Genomic DNA, 16,963 nt, shown 5'->3' on the forward strand with positions numbered 1-16,963 from the left:
ACATCAGAACTAGCTACATATGCATCAGTATCAACAAAGGGGTGGTGGAGTTTAACTGCAGCAAGCCAGCTTTGACTCGGTGGCTATCCTGAACTACGACTGCTGGTAACTCTTTTGAGGTGGCGCACACGATTCCACATATTCACCATATCAATACACCACTATGGATCCGCTCTCGTCTCCCAACGAGAACGCCATCCATAGCACTCATGCTTATCTTGCGCATTTTAGAGTATCCACTTTCACTTGTCTATGAACTGTACAGGCAACCCAGAAGTCCTTTACCGCGGACGCGGCTATTCAAATAGATGATGTTTACCCTGCAGGGGTGTACTTCTTCACACTCGCTCTCGCCACTTACCACCATGTACACGCCGTGTATCTCTGCAACCTTCAAGGGGAAGACTGGCGAGGGAGTCGGCCACGACCTGACTAACCACACAAGTCTCTAGTCCAGGTTTATCGCCTATTCGGGTTCCATCCGCAAGGAGATCCGGCCGGGGTGTCGCTCACGGCCCCAAACGATGTGAGGAGGGTTCCCAAGCCACCATCCGGGTGCCACTTGGTACACCGTGCCACTGTGCCTAGTCTGTCCCAAGCCCAGCTGTACCGGGTGCCACTTGGTAGACTACTAGCACTACCTACAAACACCAGAAACTAGTTGCAACTCCTGGACAGAGATCGAGGCGATGCATAAGCCGAGAGGGGTCGAGTTACCCGAACCCAATGTGTGGTAGTAACTGTTCATGGATCACAAACACAGAACTCAGTTCCTGAGGACGGTTTCAATGAGACAACCCACCATGTACTCCTACATGGCCTCTCATCGCTACCTTTACCAAATCGTGTTCACACACTTAGCTCTCAACAGTAGGACATGTTCACAACTTTCCAATTCATCCCCGATGAATCAGACCTGACACAACTCTAAGCAATAGCAGGCATGACAATCAAGCATGAATGAGTAGACACATCAGGGCTCAAACAACTCCTACTCATGCTAGTGGGTTTCGTCTATTTACTGTGGCAATGATAGGTGCTACCTCTTGAGCACTGCGTTGGTTTTCCCTTGAAGAGGAAAGGGTGATGCAGTAAAGTAGCGTAAGTATTTCCCTTAGTTTTTGAGAACCAAGGTATCAATCCAGTAGGAGGCCACGCGCGAGTCCCTCGTACCTACACAAGTAAACAAACTCCTCGCAACCAACGCAATAAAGGGGTTGTCAATCCCTTCACGGTTACTTACGAAAGTGAGATCTGATAGATATCATAAGATAATATTTTTGGTATTTTTATAATAAAGATGCAAAGTAAAATAAAAGGCAAATAAAATAGAAAAGTGTTGGAATATTAATATGATGGAAAATAGACCCGGGGGCCATAGGTTTCACTAGTGGCTTCTCTCAAAAGCATAAGTATTTACGGTGGGTGAACAAATTACTGTTGAGCAATTGACAGAATTGAGCATAGTTATGAGCATATCTAGGTATGATCATGTATATAGGCATCACGTCCAAGACAAGTAGACCGACTCCTGCCTGCATCTACTACTATTACTCCACACATCGACCGCTATCCAGCATGCATCTAGAGTATTAAGTTCATAAGAACAGAGTAACGCCTTACGCAAGATGACATGATGTAGAGGGATAAACTCATGCAATATGAAATAAACCCCATCTTGTTATCCTCGATGGCAACAATACAATACGTGCCTTGCTGCCCCTACTGTCACTGGGAAAGGACACTGCAAGATTGAACCCAAAGCTAAGCACTTCTCCCATTGCAAGAAAGATCAATCTAGTAGGCGAAACTAAACCGATAATTCAAAGAGACTTGCATAGATAACCAATCATACATAAAAGAATTCAGAGAAGATTCAAATATTGTTCATAGATAAACTTGATCATAAACCCACAATTCATCGGCCTCAACAAACACACCGCAAAAGAAGATTACATTGAATAGATCTCCACAAGAGAGGGGGAGAACTTTGTATTGAGATCCAAAAAGAGAGAAGAAGCCATCTAGCTAATAACTATGGACCCGAAGGTCTGAGGTAAACTACTCACACATCATCGGAGAGGCTATGGTGTTGATGTAGAAGCCCTCCGTGATCGATGCCCCCTCCGGCAGGACGTCGGAAAAGGCCCCAAGATGGGATCTCACGGGTACAGAAGGTTGCGGCGGTGGAATTAGGTTTTCGTGGATGCCTCTGTTGGTTTGAGGGTACGTAGGTATATATAGGAGGAAGAAGTACGTCGGTGGAGCTCCGTGGGCCCCACGAGGGTGGAGGGCGCGCCTGGGAGGGTAGGCGCCCCCCCCTACCTCGTGCCCCCTGGTTGATGCCCTGGCGTGGACTCCAAGTCCTCTGGATCATGTTTGTTCCGAAAATCACGTTCCCGAAGGTTTCATTCCGTTTGGACTCCGTTTGATATTCTTTTTCTGCGAAACTCTGAAGGCAAAAAAACAGCAATTTGGGAGGTTAGTCCCAAAAATAATATAAAAGTGTATAACAAAGCCCATTTATCATCCAAAACAGAATATAATATAGCATGAAGCAATCAAAAATTATAGATACGTTGGAGACGTATCAAGCATCCCCAAGCTTAATTCCTGCTCGTCATCGAGTACGTAAATGATAAAAACAGAATTTTTGATGCGGAATGCTACTTGGCATAATTTTTAGTGTAACCCTCTTAATTGTGGTATGAATATTCAGATCCGAAAGATTCAAGATAAAAGTTTAATATTGACATAAAAGTAATAATACTTCAAGCATACTAACTAAGAAATCATGTCTTATCAAAATAGCATAGCCAAAGAAAGTTCATCGCTACAAAATCATATGGTTTAGTCATGCTCCATTTTCGTCACACAAAATGCTCTCATCATGCACAACCCCGATGACAAGCCAAGCAATTGTTTCATACTTTAATAATCTCAAACTTTTTCAACCTTCACGCAATACATGAGCGTGAGCCATGGATATAGCACTATGGATGGAATAGAATAATGATGGGGGTTATGTGGAGAAGACAAAAAAAGGAGAAAGCCTCACATCAACGAGGTTAATCAATGGGCTATGGAGATGCCCATCAATTGATGTTAATGTGAGGAGTAGGGATTGCCATGCAACGGATGCACTAAAGCTATAAATGTATGAAAGCTCAACAAAAGAAACTAAGTGGGTGTGCATCCAACTTGCTTGCTCACGAAGACCTAGGGCATTTGAGGAAGCCCATCGTTGGAATATACAAGCCAAGTTCTATAATGAAAATTCCCACTAGTATATGAAAGTGACAAAACATAAGACTTTCTACTATGAAGAACATGGTGCTACTTTGAAGCACAAGGATAGTAGCATTGTGCTACTTTGAAACACAAGTGTGGAAAAAGGATAGTAGCATTGCCCCTTTTTATTTATATATTTTTTTGGGCCTTTTTTTTGCCTTTCTTTTTTTCTCTTTTTTTATTCTTTTTTATTTGGGACAATGCTCTATAAAAGATGATCATCACACTTCTATCTATTTACAACTCAATGATTACAACTCGATACTAGAACAAGGTATGACTCTATATGAATGCCTCCGGCGGTGTACCGGGATGCAATGAATCAAGAGTGACATGTATGAAAATTATGCATGGTGGCTTTGCCACAAATACGATGTCAACTACATGATTATGCAAAGCAATATGACAATGATGAACGTGTCATGATAAATGGAACGGTGGAAAGTTGCATGGCAATATATCTCGGAATGGCTATGGAAATGCCATAATAGGTAGGTATGGTGGCTGTTTTGAGGAAGATATGAGGAGGTTTATGTGTGATAGAGCGTATCGTATCACGGGGTTTGGATGCACAGGCGAAGTTTGCACCAACTCTCAATGTGAGAAAGGGCAATGCACGGTACCGAAGAGGCTAGCAATGATGGAAGGATAAAAGTGTGTATAATCCATGGACTCAACATTAGTCATAAAGAACTCACATACTTATTGCAAAAATCTACAAGTCATCAAAAACAAAGTATTACGCGCATGCTCCTAGGGGGATAGATTGGTAGGAAAAGACCATCGCTCGTCCCCAACCGCCACTCATAAGGAAGACACTCAAAGAGCACCTCATGTTTCAAATTTGTTACATAACGTTTACCATACGTGCATGCTACGGGACTTACAAAATTCAACACAAGTATTTCTCAATTTCATAACTACTCAACTAGCACAACTTTAATATCACTACCTCCATATCTCAAAACAATCATCAAGCATCAAACTTCTCTTAGTATTCAACACACTCATGAGAAAGTTAAAGGTGCAGGAGCTCACAAGGAGGCAGAGGAGATGGTCAGCGAGCTCGGTGACGACTTGGAGACGGTGAATCGGAGCCAGCGATCTTCGGTGCCCGTCGGTGAAGACGATGATGATGGCGTCATTGCAGGGCTCCCGGCGTCGTGTGTGTTGACAAAGACGATGTGCGCGATGAGTGCGGAGATTCCAGACAAGTGGGGAGGCGAGGGGAGGCCAGTGGGCACGGCGGCGGTGATCTGCGCGCTGCGGGTGTGTTCGGGCGGCTGCGGGAGAGAGAGCCGGAGCGATGGGGAGAGGCCAGAGAGGCGGGGGAGTGGGCGAGGGGGTGTTGGGTGTCTCCAGGCGCGGATAGGCCCGAAGGGGAGGCCGTCAGCACGAAGCAGGAGGTGGAAACCTCAGGTGCGTGCGCGGGCGACACGGCGTCGTCCTCCTGGCAGGAGCTAGGAAATGACTGGCAGAAGGCCAGGTGGGCTGGGCTGCACAGCTAGGCCGGCTACAGTAGTAGGCCACGCAGGTAGGCTGAGGTAAGTTCTCCTCTGTTTTACTTTTCTTATGTTTTCTATTTATTTATTCATTTTGCCACTTATTCAAATTCAAAAGTAAGTCAAAGCAGGGCAAAACCTTCTGAATATTTGTATGTTGCCATTATGGACTTTTCCAAAGGCACATAAATAATTTCAGGGCCTTTTGAAATATATTCTATATAAAATGAATATAATCCAAAAGTCAAATACTTGTTGATTTAATTTCAAAGGCCCAAAATAAGTATCCGTGAGACTCCAAAAATATTGGTTTGAATTTTACCTCTTGCCAATATTTTTATATCTTAACAGGAACATTTTCTTGGGTTTATTTGAAGCAATTTTTAATGTTGATTATTTTTAGAAATGAACTATGAGGCTTTCCACTTTCCCCAATTCACATTTAAATGGAATTTAAACATGATGCATGGATGCCACTCACTGACGCGACTAATTACAAAGCAGAATTCTAGGGCTGTGACAGTTTGTGATTAATGCATCGCACACATTTTTGTCGAAGGGTCTCTGATTGGACTGTCGTGTTTGGACCATCCTGCAGTAGTTAAATATCCATCGTTGATCCAATGCCTACGCTTATCATACATTGTTCTCTGCTAAGTTACTTTCACTGTTGCTGCTGTTACAATCACTATAAAACTGTTATCGTTACCACTGCTATCAAACTATCATATTACTGTGCTACTGATCACCTTGCTGCAGATATTTAGTTCTTCGGGTGTGGTTGAATTGACAACTCAACTGCTAATACTTGCGAATATTTTTTGGCTCCCCTTGTGTCGAATCAATAAATTTGGGTTGAATAATCTACCCTCGAAAACTGTTGCGATCCCCTATACTTGTGGGTTATCAAAGACCGAAAGCACGACCTCTCTACTCGGTCGCAAGCGTGCGACCTTCACGATCCAGGAGCGCTTCACCGTCTAGAGCTAATCGTTGCCGTAGAATTAGAGGGAAGAGATTAGAACCACACTGGGCTTCTAATTATGAGGATTAGATAAACTAGACCAATCTCTAATTAGTCAACTCAGACCAACTAGAACTGGGGCTAGATGAACTAGAGGAAGCTCCAAAACTTGTGTGTCCAATAAATCAAAAAACCCTAGAATATATATGTTGGAGGGGAGGGAGAGGGCAGCCACCAAGGAGGGAATGTCCAAGGGTAGGAGGATTCCTCCTCCCCTAGTCCAATTCGGCCTCCCCCTTCCATAAGGTGGCCATCTCCTCCACTTGGGCTTTGGCGGCCCAAGTTGCCTTCCACCACTTGGCCTTTTTAGGACCATTGATATTAAATTAAATATAAAAGCCTTCTAATGATTATTAGACACTTTTTATATTTTTTAAAATCACCAAAAATATTTTCCACCTATATATTAATTATCAGGAATACTCGGTATTGCTCGATAAACTCCGAAACCCTTCCGATTACCCTGAAACGCCTCCAGATCCTCCCGAAACTATTTTGAATATTTATGAAAAAAAATCACAAATATATTCTCATCACTCCCAACCCAATAAAACTCTGTAGATCGTGATTGCCTCAAGCTTGTGGCCCCGTAGGTTCGGTAACTCATAGACATGAACGAAACTTCTTCTTTCAATGACCGACAGCGGGACTCTGGACGTCCATATTGATCCCAATGAGCACACAAATGATATTTGAGTGAACATTAGGTTATAATGTGATGTTCCCTTTGCTTCACGATACTTCACAAAACCCGGGAAGCATTGGTATCCTCATCACATGCTCACTATACTGTTATCCTCGTTACGGGTTTTGTTCTTCTTTCTCGTTGTTGTGTTCCAGCATCCCTGTAACGTAGTCACCTGTGTCTGGCCAGTCGATGATGGATGCCGTCATACCAAGAGGGCCCTAAGAATATCTCTCCATCGTCGGAGGAGCAAATCCCCCTCTCGAGCTATCTAGTCCCTTGTCAAACTTTCTGATGAGCCTGTAAGTTGTCGTTATGATCACCGTGTTACAGGTGATGTTTGAGCAACCCCGAAGTCCACCATACGGTAAGAAGTGACTACGATACTCTCATGGTATAAGGAGCAAAATCACACATTAACACTTTGTGTTATTACAATTGATTACAGATGATATTAACTCAATTCATAACAGACAACTTTGGGTCGATTCAATATGATCATTCTTCCAACGTCATAATCTCAATGTTGTTTTAAGACTATACTTTAACACTTAACGATATCCTAAGATCCGGAAAACATGATCACCAACAACACTTGAGCTATTCCTAGAGGCAAGACTAGGAACCTTTTATTTAACCGTTTATCATTCCACGCGTGCATATGAGTGTTTCACTGAATTGCATATTTTAGGATCATAGCAATTATAGCATAGAATATAAACTCTATAATTATAAAATGGAAATATAATAATACAAATATTATTGCCTCTAGGGCATATTTCCAACACATAACATAGTCACAATACTGATGAATTTGATTGAATGGTGATCAGGTGCAATTGAACTGAAGAACAACACAGGATACACAATTCAGCCGAGAAAGAATTACTAAACATAAATGCGTACTGAGAAATAACCAGTGGTGCTCGATGGTGACAGAAGAATTGGTGGACCAGTTCACTCTTCTGCGAAAGAGCTACGTCTGGTTGGAGGAACTTGTGATTGAAACGGGAGCAAACCTCTTTCCTTCCTATTCTCCTCAACGTTAAGTTGAGCAGACTTCAATTGATTTTACTCGTGGTAGATTCTTCTCGGCGATCTCCAAACCTTCAACAGACTTTCTTCATAAACCAGAATGACTCTTAGTTGCTGAAGACTTTGACTTGGAGATGACAATTACTCTTAGTTACTCAAGCTGACACATAACCGTCTAGAGAGTTAGCAGCTCTCAAGAGTAATAGGCACAAGAACTCTTAACTCATATCTACTGTGATACTCAACCACTATCTAAGTATTGACTCTTGATTTTCTCTCAGCGGTTTTGAACTCAAATCTCTCAGAGAGGGGTGCTCAATCAATTTTATCATAATCTCAAGCAGAGCAGTCAACGAATAATGTTGGAGCGGCGTGACTATTTATAGCCATAGCCTTCCCAAAAGGGAAATGACCATTTAGGACACGTGGTCCAGCCAATGGCCAACCGGCACATTTTCAATAGTCGGAATTTGAGCGCACATGACAACTTTACTTGAGGAATAAGTAAAGCTGACTCCTTGGTTCGAAGCATTTCTCTCGCAGCCCAGAAGATCTTCATCTCTAGATGACAAGTAAATGTATCGAATCACAAAGAGATTTCTCCCATCTCTTATAGGATAGGTTTCGGTTAAGCATCACAACAGACATATGTCTCAAAATACTTATACCCCTCTCAATAGTATGATGGTCCTATGACTCAAGGAAAAAATGAAACGACGAAACAAATGCCACGTCTTCACTTCATCTTCAATCTTCACGGCTGCAGTCATTTCTTCTCGGGCACCTCGTGTACCAATTGCTTTCACGTCAGCGATCCTTTTTGGGGTTCATCTCTGACACACAATCCTCTTGAAATCAAACTCCTCGAAATCTATTATCTTCTATACATCGCAGAAGACTTTCACCGAAGTTTATAGGAAACTTCTCGGAAGATTATGACAATCTTCCCGATACTCCAGGGACTGTTTATCTCTGTGTGCAGTACCAAACAAATCACTCCCTTAATGTTTCTGACAACAATCTCCAAAACAGAAGGGGCAGGTAATTACACCAACAAACTTTGACCAAAAAAATATGTATACACTATATTTTGGGACAAAGGTAGTATATGCGACTTAGTCCAAGGAATAGAATCCCGAGAGAGAATGATGGTACAATTTACTGTGTGTGGCTCGCGGCAAGGAGAAACATATGATGATGGGCACATAGCTGATATTCGTAGAAGTACATTTTATTTGAGGTCATATTTTAGTTTCCAAACTTTGTTTCAAGTATACATCATTCTCACACATGTAAACTCAACTATTAGCCATAGCAGAATTGGTCTTTTGGCTGTAATGCTTTCTTCACATAGCAAGCAACTAAGGTGCCTAAATCAAATTGTTTAAGACTATTCAGGATTACACTAAACATTTACTCTTGATTACTAGAGAGAACAATAACTTTATTAATGCAAAGGTATGTGTTTAAATTCATTAAAAACAATCTTAAATAATGACAAAGTTCATGTAAAGTACAAATATGATGCTCGCATCTATTATGCTACATCCTAAATGATTGGATAGCTAACCAACGACTTGTCTATTGTGTGAGAGTCTGGCTTAATAGGAATGATAGACTACTCATATCAACAAGGAATTCCTTCTTTTTCGGGAGCCCATTCGGAAAGAACTTCAAAGTTAAGCGTGCTTGGTTTGGAGTAATTCTAGGATGGGTGACCGACCGGAAAGTTGGTCTCGGGTGCGCACGAGTGAGAGGACAAAGTGTGCAGAAAAGACTAGTGTCGGTCCGTGGGGCCAGTCTAGATCCCTTCAGGCGTAATGGTCGGGAACCGGTGACTATGGTCGGGGCGTTACATTGATATCAGATCCGACCCTCACGGTTACACGGGCATGCGCGGTCGGTGCGCGGACATGTGGCTCTTGGCATGTGTGGCCCGTTGTGGCACATGGCATGGCACATATGCCGGACTGGACGCGCATACGTGTGCCAAGAGGGAATGTTCCTGATGGGCCGACGAGGATGACTCCTTTTCCGGGAGCCCATTTGAAAAGAACTCCAAATTTAAGCGTGCTTGGCTTGCAATAATTTTAGGATGGGTGACCGGCTGGAAAGTTGGTCCCGGGTGTGCACGAGTAATTGCAAAGTGCGCAGAAAAGACTAGTGTTGATCCGTGGGGCCAATCTAGATCCCTCCAGGCGTAACGGCCGGGAACTGATGGCTATGGCCGAGGCGTTACATTTTGAGTCCTTGATATACCAGACTTTTGAATGTCTTTTTCAGCGATTCTTTGTCGACACAACTATGCCTTGTCATAGACCTTGAATCATTGTGCTCCTGAGTTCAAGTACAATGGAAAATATATGGCCAATCCAATTATAAACTGGCAAAGAACCAAATTCAAAACAAGTTTGTGTGAGAGGACGAACCTGATCTGATCAGACGCACGGGGTACATGCCCCCAACTTCCTTGCTCGAATTTGAGATGGACACGGATCGATCTGTATTCCATGTGGGGAGGAAAAGGGACATGAGAGAGTTTGAGAGAGAGACGTGAGAGATCAAGAATGAGACTACAATTGCTTCGGGTTCAGAGATTGAGACGTAAGAGCTTTAGAGAGAGCGATTGAGACGTGAGAGCTTTAGAGAGAGAGAGAGAAAGAGAGACGCCAAAGATTGAGAGATTGAGTGAGAGATCTGTTTTTTTTTTTACTCTACGGCTTGAATTTTGTGATTAACGTTGGAATTTTTTGGCAGTCTCTGATTAGTATAGGTAGATAGATAGATATCACATATCAAGGCAAAATGAACTAGAGACAGCTCAAAATCCGTGCAACAAACACGAATGAAATACTGAATCGTTTTGCCATCTTTTATATCCATTAGATAACTCTCGAACAGTCCTGTTTCTGAATTATGATGCAATCCGAAGAACAGTAGGCAGACACTCAACATAATGATGATAACATCAGGTTAATTCAGAGGCACTAGCTACATCAGTGTTGCAGCAGATCTCTGAACCAGTAGGCCGACGCCTTGGGGTGCCGTTCTAGGGTGGGGCTGTTGAAGTTGACGTACACGATGCCAAACTTGGATGTGTAGCCATACATCCACTCGAAGTTGTCCAGGAGGGACCAGGCAAAGTAGCCAAGAACGTTGGCCCCGCCGTCGATGGCTTTCTTCAGCTCGCAGAGGTAACTCCGGTAGTACCGAACCCTTGTGGCATCCCGCAAGTACTGATCGCGGGTGAGGTTCCCTGGTTGATCCATTCCTGGCAACACAAAGTTTTTCCAACTTTTCTGTTATTTTTTCATCTAGGATTTTTTTTTTAGTTGATGATGACGACGACATTAGTATATATGCATGACAAGATGATTGAGAGGCATGAAACAGAACAAAGAACAAAGAGATATGGAGCTCCAGTACCGTTTTCAGTTATGAGCATCGCTGGATTTCCGTACTTCTGGCTGATGTAGTGCACGCATCCGTACATCCCCCTCGGGACAATATAAAGCCATTTAGAATTCGCATGTAACGTACAATTCACGCACCCACAAGGATTTATCATGTTAATTTCCAACTTATGGTCGGAGAAATAAAGCTGAGAAAGGTTTCAGCTAGGAGCTTCATACCCTTGGTCCAATCGGTTTGCCATTTCGCTCAACTGCAAAGTTTCGGCTATAAATTAAGGATGAAGCGCAATAATATATGCTGATGTAAAGTAAAACCTGCAGCTTAAGACAGGAAGGAAACTCACATGAATAAGTAACCTGCAAATCGGCTGAGTAGCTAGTCGGCCTCTGCTGCACCAATTTCTGCCCCTTCACAAATTCAGTTGTGTATTGATTGACTCCGATCCAGTCCGCTGAGCCCTTGACCACTTTAGCTTCATCAGGAGTGAACCTGGGCAACCTCTCTTTCACAAGGTCTTGCATTATCTGTGGGTTTTTTCTTTGAAAAGGGGGGACTCCCCGGCCTCTGCATCAGAACGATGCATACGGCATTATCTGTGGGTACTGTCCATTTATTAGTGAATCAAGAAACCTGCATCCAATGCAACTGTCATTGATATATAATCCCTCCATCCCAAAATAAGTGTCTCAACTTTGTACTAGCTCTAGTATAAAGTTGTATTAAGCTTAAGACAGTTATTTTGGGACGGAGGGAGTATTTTTTTATCTAAATAAAACTCTTTGCCAAATGCATGATACTAGTATGGCCGTACCAAGCAACAAGGAAGTCCATGGCTCTTTGAGCTGCAGCTTGGTCTTCAGTTGAGTTGCTAAGAGCCTCGTACCAACTGACGTCCAGAACTATTCCAACCTTCCCTTGCTGAGCTGCCTACATTTTGTTTCTACTATTCTATCACCGATCTAGACGGAATGATCAATGTTCACGACAAATCATACAAATCTGATATGTCAAGACACTATTTGTCACTAACATGCCCAGTGAGTTGTGGAAGCAATAATGCTTATATATACATTCATGGATATATACTCAATCACAAAAACAATCTTGTTGGACACAATTAATGCACATTGACCATGCGCCAAGACAAAATTAATTTCATAATGATTTTGTAAGTGAAAATTAAATCAAACTAAACTCCCTAAGGCTGATTATATTATAATATACTCTTATAGTTCAAGTAGAAAAATACCTGATACTTGTTCCGGTATATTGCAACTGCATAACCATGTGCTAAGAGAAAATTATGAGCAACAATGTAAGGCTCTGTTGCTGAGTTCCCACCAGCAGAGCATTTGGTGCACCTTTGGGGAGGAGCCGTCGCTATATCATAACCACCAATCGCTACTCTACTTGGTTCGTTGAATGTAAACCAGTGCGTTACACGGTCGCCAAAGGTCTTAAAACAAAAGTCAGCGTAATCTGCAAATAGTTTCCTACAGAAGGAAAAAAAAAAGTCTTGAAACAAAAGTTGGCGTAATCTGCAAATAGTTCCCTACAGAACAAATATTACGAACATAATCACGCATGCTGCTTCGACATAGAAAAATAAAGTGATTGTGTGTTGTACGATTTACTTTTTGAGTAAACATACAAAAACTTCTGCATCCTAATGTACATTTCTTGCGTAGGTGGAGGTCGTCGGCTGGCGTCGTGGCGGCGTCAATGACGGAGGACCTGCCAAGGCTCGCGTAGGTGGAGGTCGTCGTTTTGCGTCGTGGTGGCGTGATGACGGAGGACCTGCCAAGATTATCACCTCAATCTGCTCTAAAGATGGACCAGCGGAAGACGGCGGCGACGACACATGTGAGTGCGTCGGACCGGTTTGGGCCCCGGACTTGGCAGATGGCTCGGTCGGGGCCTCCGGCTTTAGATGTTACGCTTAGGTGAGAAGTCTGGGTATGTGACCCAGCTTGCACCCCTTCATCATTAGGATAGGAGTAGCGGCAAATGTTGCCAAGATGGTGGATTCAGGCATATTGTTGTTCTACTTTGTAAGGTCCTCGAGAATAATTAATAAAATGACCGCATGCATCTTTCAGATGCAGAGGCCGGTGGTCATCCTCCTTTTCAAAAAAAATCCTAATGTACATTTCTCGAATATGTGAAGTCACATTTAATAGAAAATTATGTATGTAAAAAGAGTAACTGGTAATTTGTCTAAACAATTTTTCATTTATGCTTCTAAATCCAAACTATAAGTCTAGAAATACTCTGAATGGGAATGTAAATCTAACACGTTAGTAAATAGAAAGATCTATTGCTAGTTTGACTTACACTGTCTTTGCAGTTAACCAGCCTCCATACTTCTTCTCAAGTGCTAGAGGGAGATCATAGTGGTAAAGATTGACATAAGGAGTAACGCTTGCTTAGTTTTCATGGAAACATTCAGATATCGATGTATTTATTTAGGTTCCCATGGAAGTTTCGCAGGTTGAAATGAACGCCTAGCTATGCTAGCTGTACCTCTCTGAAGCAGGTAATCTATCAGATTGTTGTAGTACGCCACACCTTCGTTAACTTTTCCTTCCCCGTCTACAGAAAGAAATGACGAATCAGTGGTGTCAATCAACAGCTTGCGTTCAGTCAGAGAAATATGAAATTTGGGGTATACCCGGAAAGATTCTGGACCATGAGATAGAAAACCGGTAGGCGTCGAAATTCAATCCTTTCATGAGATTAACATCTTCCTGTCCCAGCATATGTAAAAGGATTAAACGTGAAAGATTGATTACTCATGTATGTTTCGGACGTTGTACCTTGTAGCGATGATATTGATCTGTTGTAACGTCGGCGTTTTGATTTCCCACAACTTTCCTGTTTATTGCAGCACGGAATATGAAACTGACGTCAGAAATAAAAAACAAAAAAAAAAGAGTTTAGCTTAGAGCATCTGCGCCCCAACAGGCCCCCCAGGCCATTTTTTCGGCGTCGGCGCCAAAAAAATGACCCAGTCGCGTCCCCAGGACACCGAAAATCGCCGGCTCGGCCCGTTTTTGGGCCCGGCGGTCGCAAGCCGAACCCGGCGCACTGGGGGGCGATCGGGGGCTCCGGCGCAAAGAAAAAGCGCGGCTGGCCCACAACGTCAGTTGAAAAGTCAAGTTTTTCTTCCCCGGCTCGCCTCCCACCACCCGCGCCCTCGGCCGCCACTAGCCGTATCCCGGCGCCGGCCGCCGCCCTTCCCCGCCAGATAGCCAGTCCCCGCCGAAAAAATAGCAGAGGTTCGCCGGGGCAGCCCCTCCACCAGCAGCTAGCCGTCTCCGGCCGCCGATTCCCGCCGCGGAGGGGCAGTTTAGCGGCGGGTACACGGCCACCGGGCTCAAGGTGTTCGGCGAATTGCCTGCCTCGGCGATGGACTCGGATGACGAGGAAGCGCTCGCCGCACTTCTGGAGGAGGAAGCCGAGGCCGACGTCCAGGAAGAAGAGCATCTCATGGTGCTCGCCGCCCTCGCCCAGCTGCTGGCGAGCAATGAGAAGCCGCGGCGAGGTGGCTCGGCGGGGCAGGTGAAAGCAAAGAACCGGCATCGTCTCGAAGGCTACTACATGCTCTACTCCGACTACTTCGCCGGTGCTCCACTTCATGGTGACAAAACATTTCGGCGCCGTTATCGGATGAACCGAAAACTCTTCCTCAGGATTGTGAATTCCATCCGGGAGTTTGACAGCTACTTCAAGTGCAAGATGGATTGCACCGGCACACTTGGATTCACCTCGATCCAGAAGTGCACGACAACGATGAGGATGCTTGCATACGGAGCTCCCGGTGATTCACAAGACGACTATGGACACATGGCCGAGTCCACCAGCATTGAGTGTTTCTACAAGTTCTGTCGGGCAGTGGTGGCGGTGTTTAGACCGCAATACTTGAGAACACCCAATGCGGAAGACACTGCTCGGATCCTAGCACAGAATGCAGCAAGAGGATTTCCTGGGATGCTTGAAAGTATCGACTGCATGTATTGGAAATGGAAGAACTGCCCATTTTCTTGGTAGGGGATGTACAAAGGTGCCAAAGGCGGTTGCAGTGTGGTACTTGAGGCGGTGGCCACACAGGACCTCTGGATTTGGCACTCCTTCTTTGGTATGCCAGGAACTCACAATGACATCAACGTGCTGCAATGCTCCCCTGTCTTTGCCAAGCTTGTTGAAGGTCATTCTCCTCCGGTGAATTTCGAGGTCAATGGGCGGCAATACAACAAGGGGTACTACCTAGCTGATGGCATCTATCCGAGATGGTCTACATTTGTGAAGACTATCTCAAACGCTGTGTCAGGAGGCAAGAAATCCCACTTTGCCAAGGTGCAGGAGGCTTGCCGGAAGGATGTCGAGCGGGCATTTGGTGTGCTCCAATCTCGATTTGTTGTTGTCTGGTACCCAGCTCAGACCTGGTCAAAAGATCAAATGTGGGAGATCATGACTTGCTGTGTCATCTTGCACAACATGATCATCGAGAGCGAGCAAGAAGAGCCAGTGTTTGACACTGAACCATACTACAGGCAGGGTCCTCTAGCCGAAGTTGATCACCAGCTACCGGCAACCTGGACTGCCTACCTCAGTATGCGTCAGGAGATCCGAGACCCACAGGTGCATCATCAACTGCAGCAGGATCTGATAAAGCACCTATGGAGGCTCAAGGGCGACGGCGGGTGCAACATGGATGAAATAAGAGTTTTTTTATTTGTTGAACTATATAATTTGTATTGAACTATTTGTTTTTGCTCTATTTTGTTGAACTATTTGATTTTCTGTGATGAACTATGTGATAAAAAATATTTATGTTCATAATTCAACGCCGAGCCACGGCGAACCACGCCGAAGATGGGCCTATTCTCGATCATATGGGCCGAAAGTGGGTCGAAAAATGGGCCAATTTCAGCGCCTGGGGTGACGGCTGGACGGCGAACCGCCCCAGGCAGATTTTTCCGCCGGCTCGCCCCCGGGACGCGTAAAAGCGCCGGCTGGGAGGCCAACGGCTGAAGATGCTCTTAAGGGCAGCACAAGTGAAATGAAGAGGAACCTGGCGTATGCGCGAAGGCATCCCAGATGGAAGGCCCGCGGCCGCCTCCTGTGGCCATGCCCTCCACCTGGTACGCCGACGTCGCCGTCCCGAACACGAATCCCTTGGGGAACGACGCCCGGCTCAGCCCATCCAGCCAGCGCGGGCGGCTTGGCGCCTTCGTGGCACGGACGCATGCTCCTCCCCCGTGGCCATGGAGCGCCGCCACCAGGGCAAGCAGCAGTAGCATGCACCTCGCCGACCTCGCGGTCATCTTGCAGAGCTGCAGCGCGGGCAGTGGGCAGTGGCAGCCTCAGTTCACACCCACTCACTTGTTACTGTACTAGTTAGTCACAAGTGCTAGAACAGTGGCACTCTTCAATTATACCGTAGAAACTGCCGTAGGTTGGGCTTTATTTATAAAGCGGGGTGAAAGTCTATTTGATATGAAAGGCGGATTGAGTGAGAATTGTATTGTTTGGTGGCATTAAATACAGTCTAATTGTTTGGTGGTATTAAACTAAATTGTCCAGTATTGGTGCGAACCCGGAATATTTTTTCTCCAACACCAAAAAAACTTTTTTTCTCAAAATAACTAAATGTATCCTTGTGATCAAATTTTAGTTCAATGTTGAAATCAATGCATACACATAAGTTCTTTGTAATCCAAACTAAATGTTTAGATCATCAAATATTTGATGCATCAATTTTAGTCCGGTTTCGGTAAGGAAAATTACCTACCGTTAAACTGCCCGACCGGAGTAGCAGCAGGGCAACACGGCGGCTGAAGCGAAGGCAAGAAGGGAAGCAGTTAGAACCCATGAAGGTAGGGGTTGGTGGCTGGTGGCAGCAGCACAATGGCCCAGGAGGAATGGTGACTCGGCGAGATTGGAGCTGGTGCCCGGAGTGGCCAACAGGCAAGGACGTGTAGGACGGCTGGTGGAGACCGGGGGCGGTGG

The 16,963-nt window shown here is 44.7% G+C and overlaps 1 protein-coding gene across 1 annotated transcript; it reads right to left on the bottom strand.

Annotated features, from left to right (window-relative positions):
* Nucleotides 1-10,219: 10,219 nt before the first annotated feature.
* LOC109758908 (beta-glucosidase 7-like) lies at nucleotides 10,220-16,278 on the bottom strand. The gene is made up of 12 exons (XM_073511858.1): nucleotides 16,007-16,278; nucleotides 13,768-13,825; nucleotides 13,623-13,698; nucleotides 13,475-13,543; nucleotides 13,286-13,376; nucleotides 12,201-12,444; nucleotides 11,763-11,878; nucleotides 11,537-11,581; nucleotides 11,295-11,488; nucleotides 11,170-11,201; nucleotides 10,964-11,066; nucleotides 10,220-10,808 (listed from the first exon to the last, which is right to left on the bottom strand). Exons 1-12 carry the CDS (start codon nucleotides 16,276-16,278, stop codon nucleotides 10,534-10,536), a joined length of 1,575 nt encoding a protein of 524 aa, XP_073367959.1. The 3' UTR covers nucleotides 10,220-10,533.
* Nucleotides 16,279-16,963: the final 685 nt, after the last annotated feature.

Source organism: Aegilops tauschii, chromosome 3, assembly GCF_002575655.3.
Source record: "Aegilops tauschii subsp. strangulata cultivar AL8/78 chromosome 3, Aet v6.0, whole genome shotgun sequence".
Taxonomy (NCBI): Eukaryota; Viridiplantae; Streptophyta; class Magnoliopsida; order Poales; family Poaceae; genus Aegilops; species Aegilops tauschii.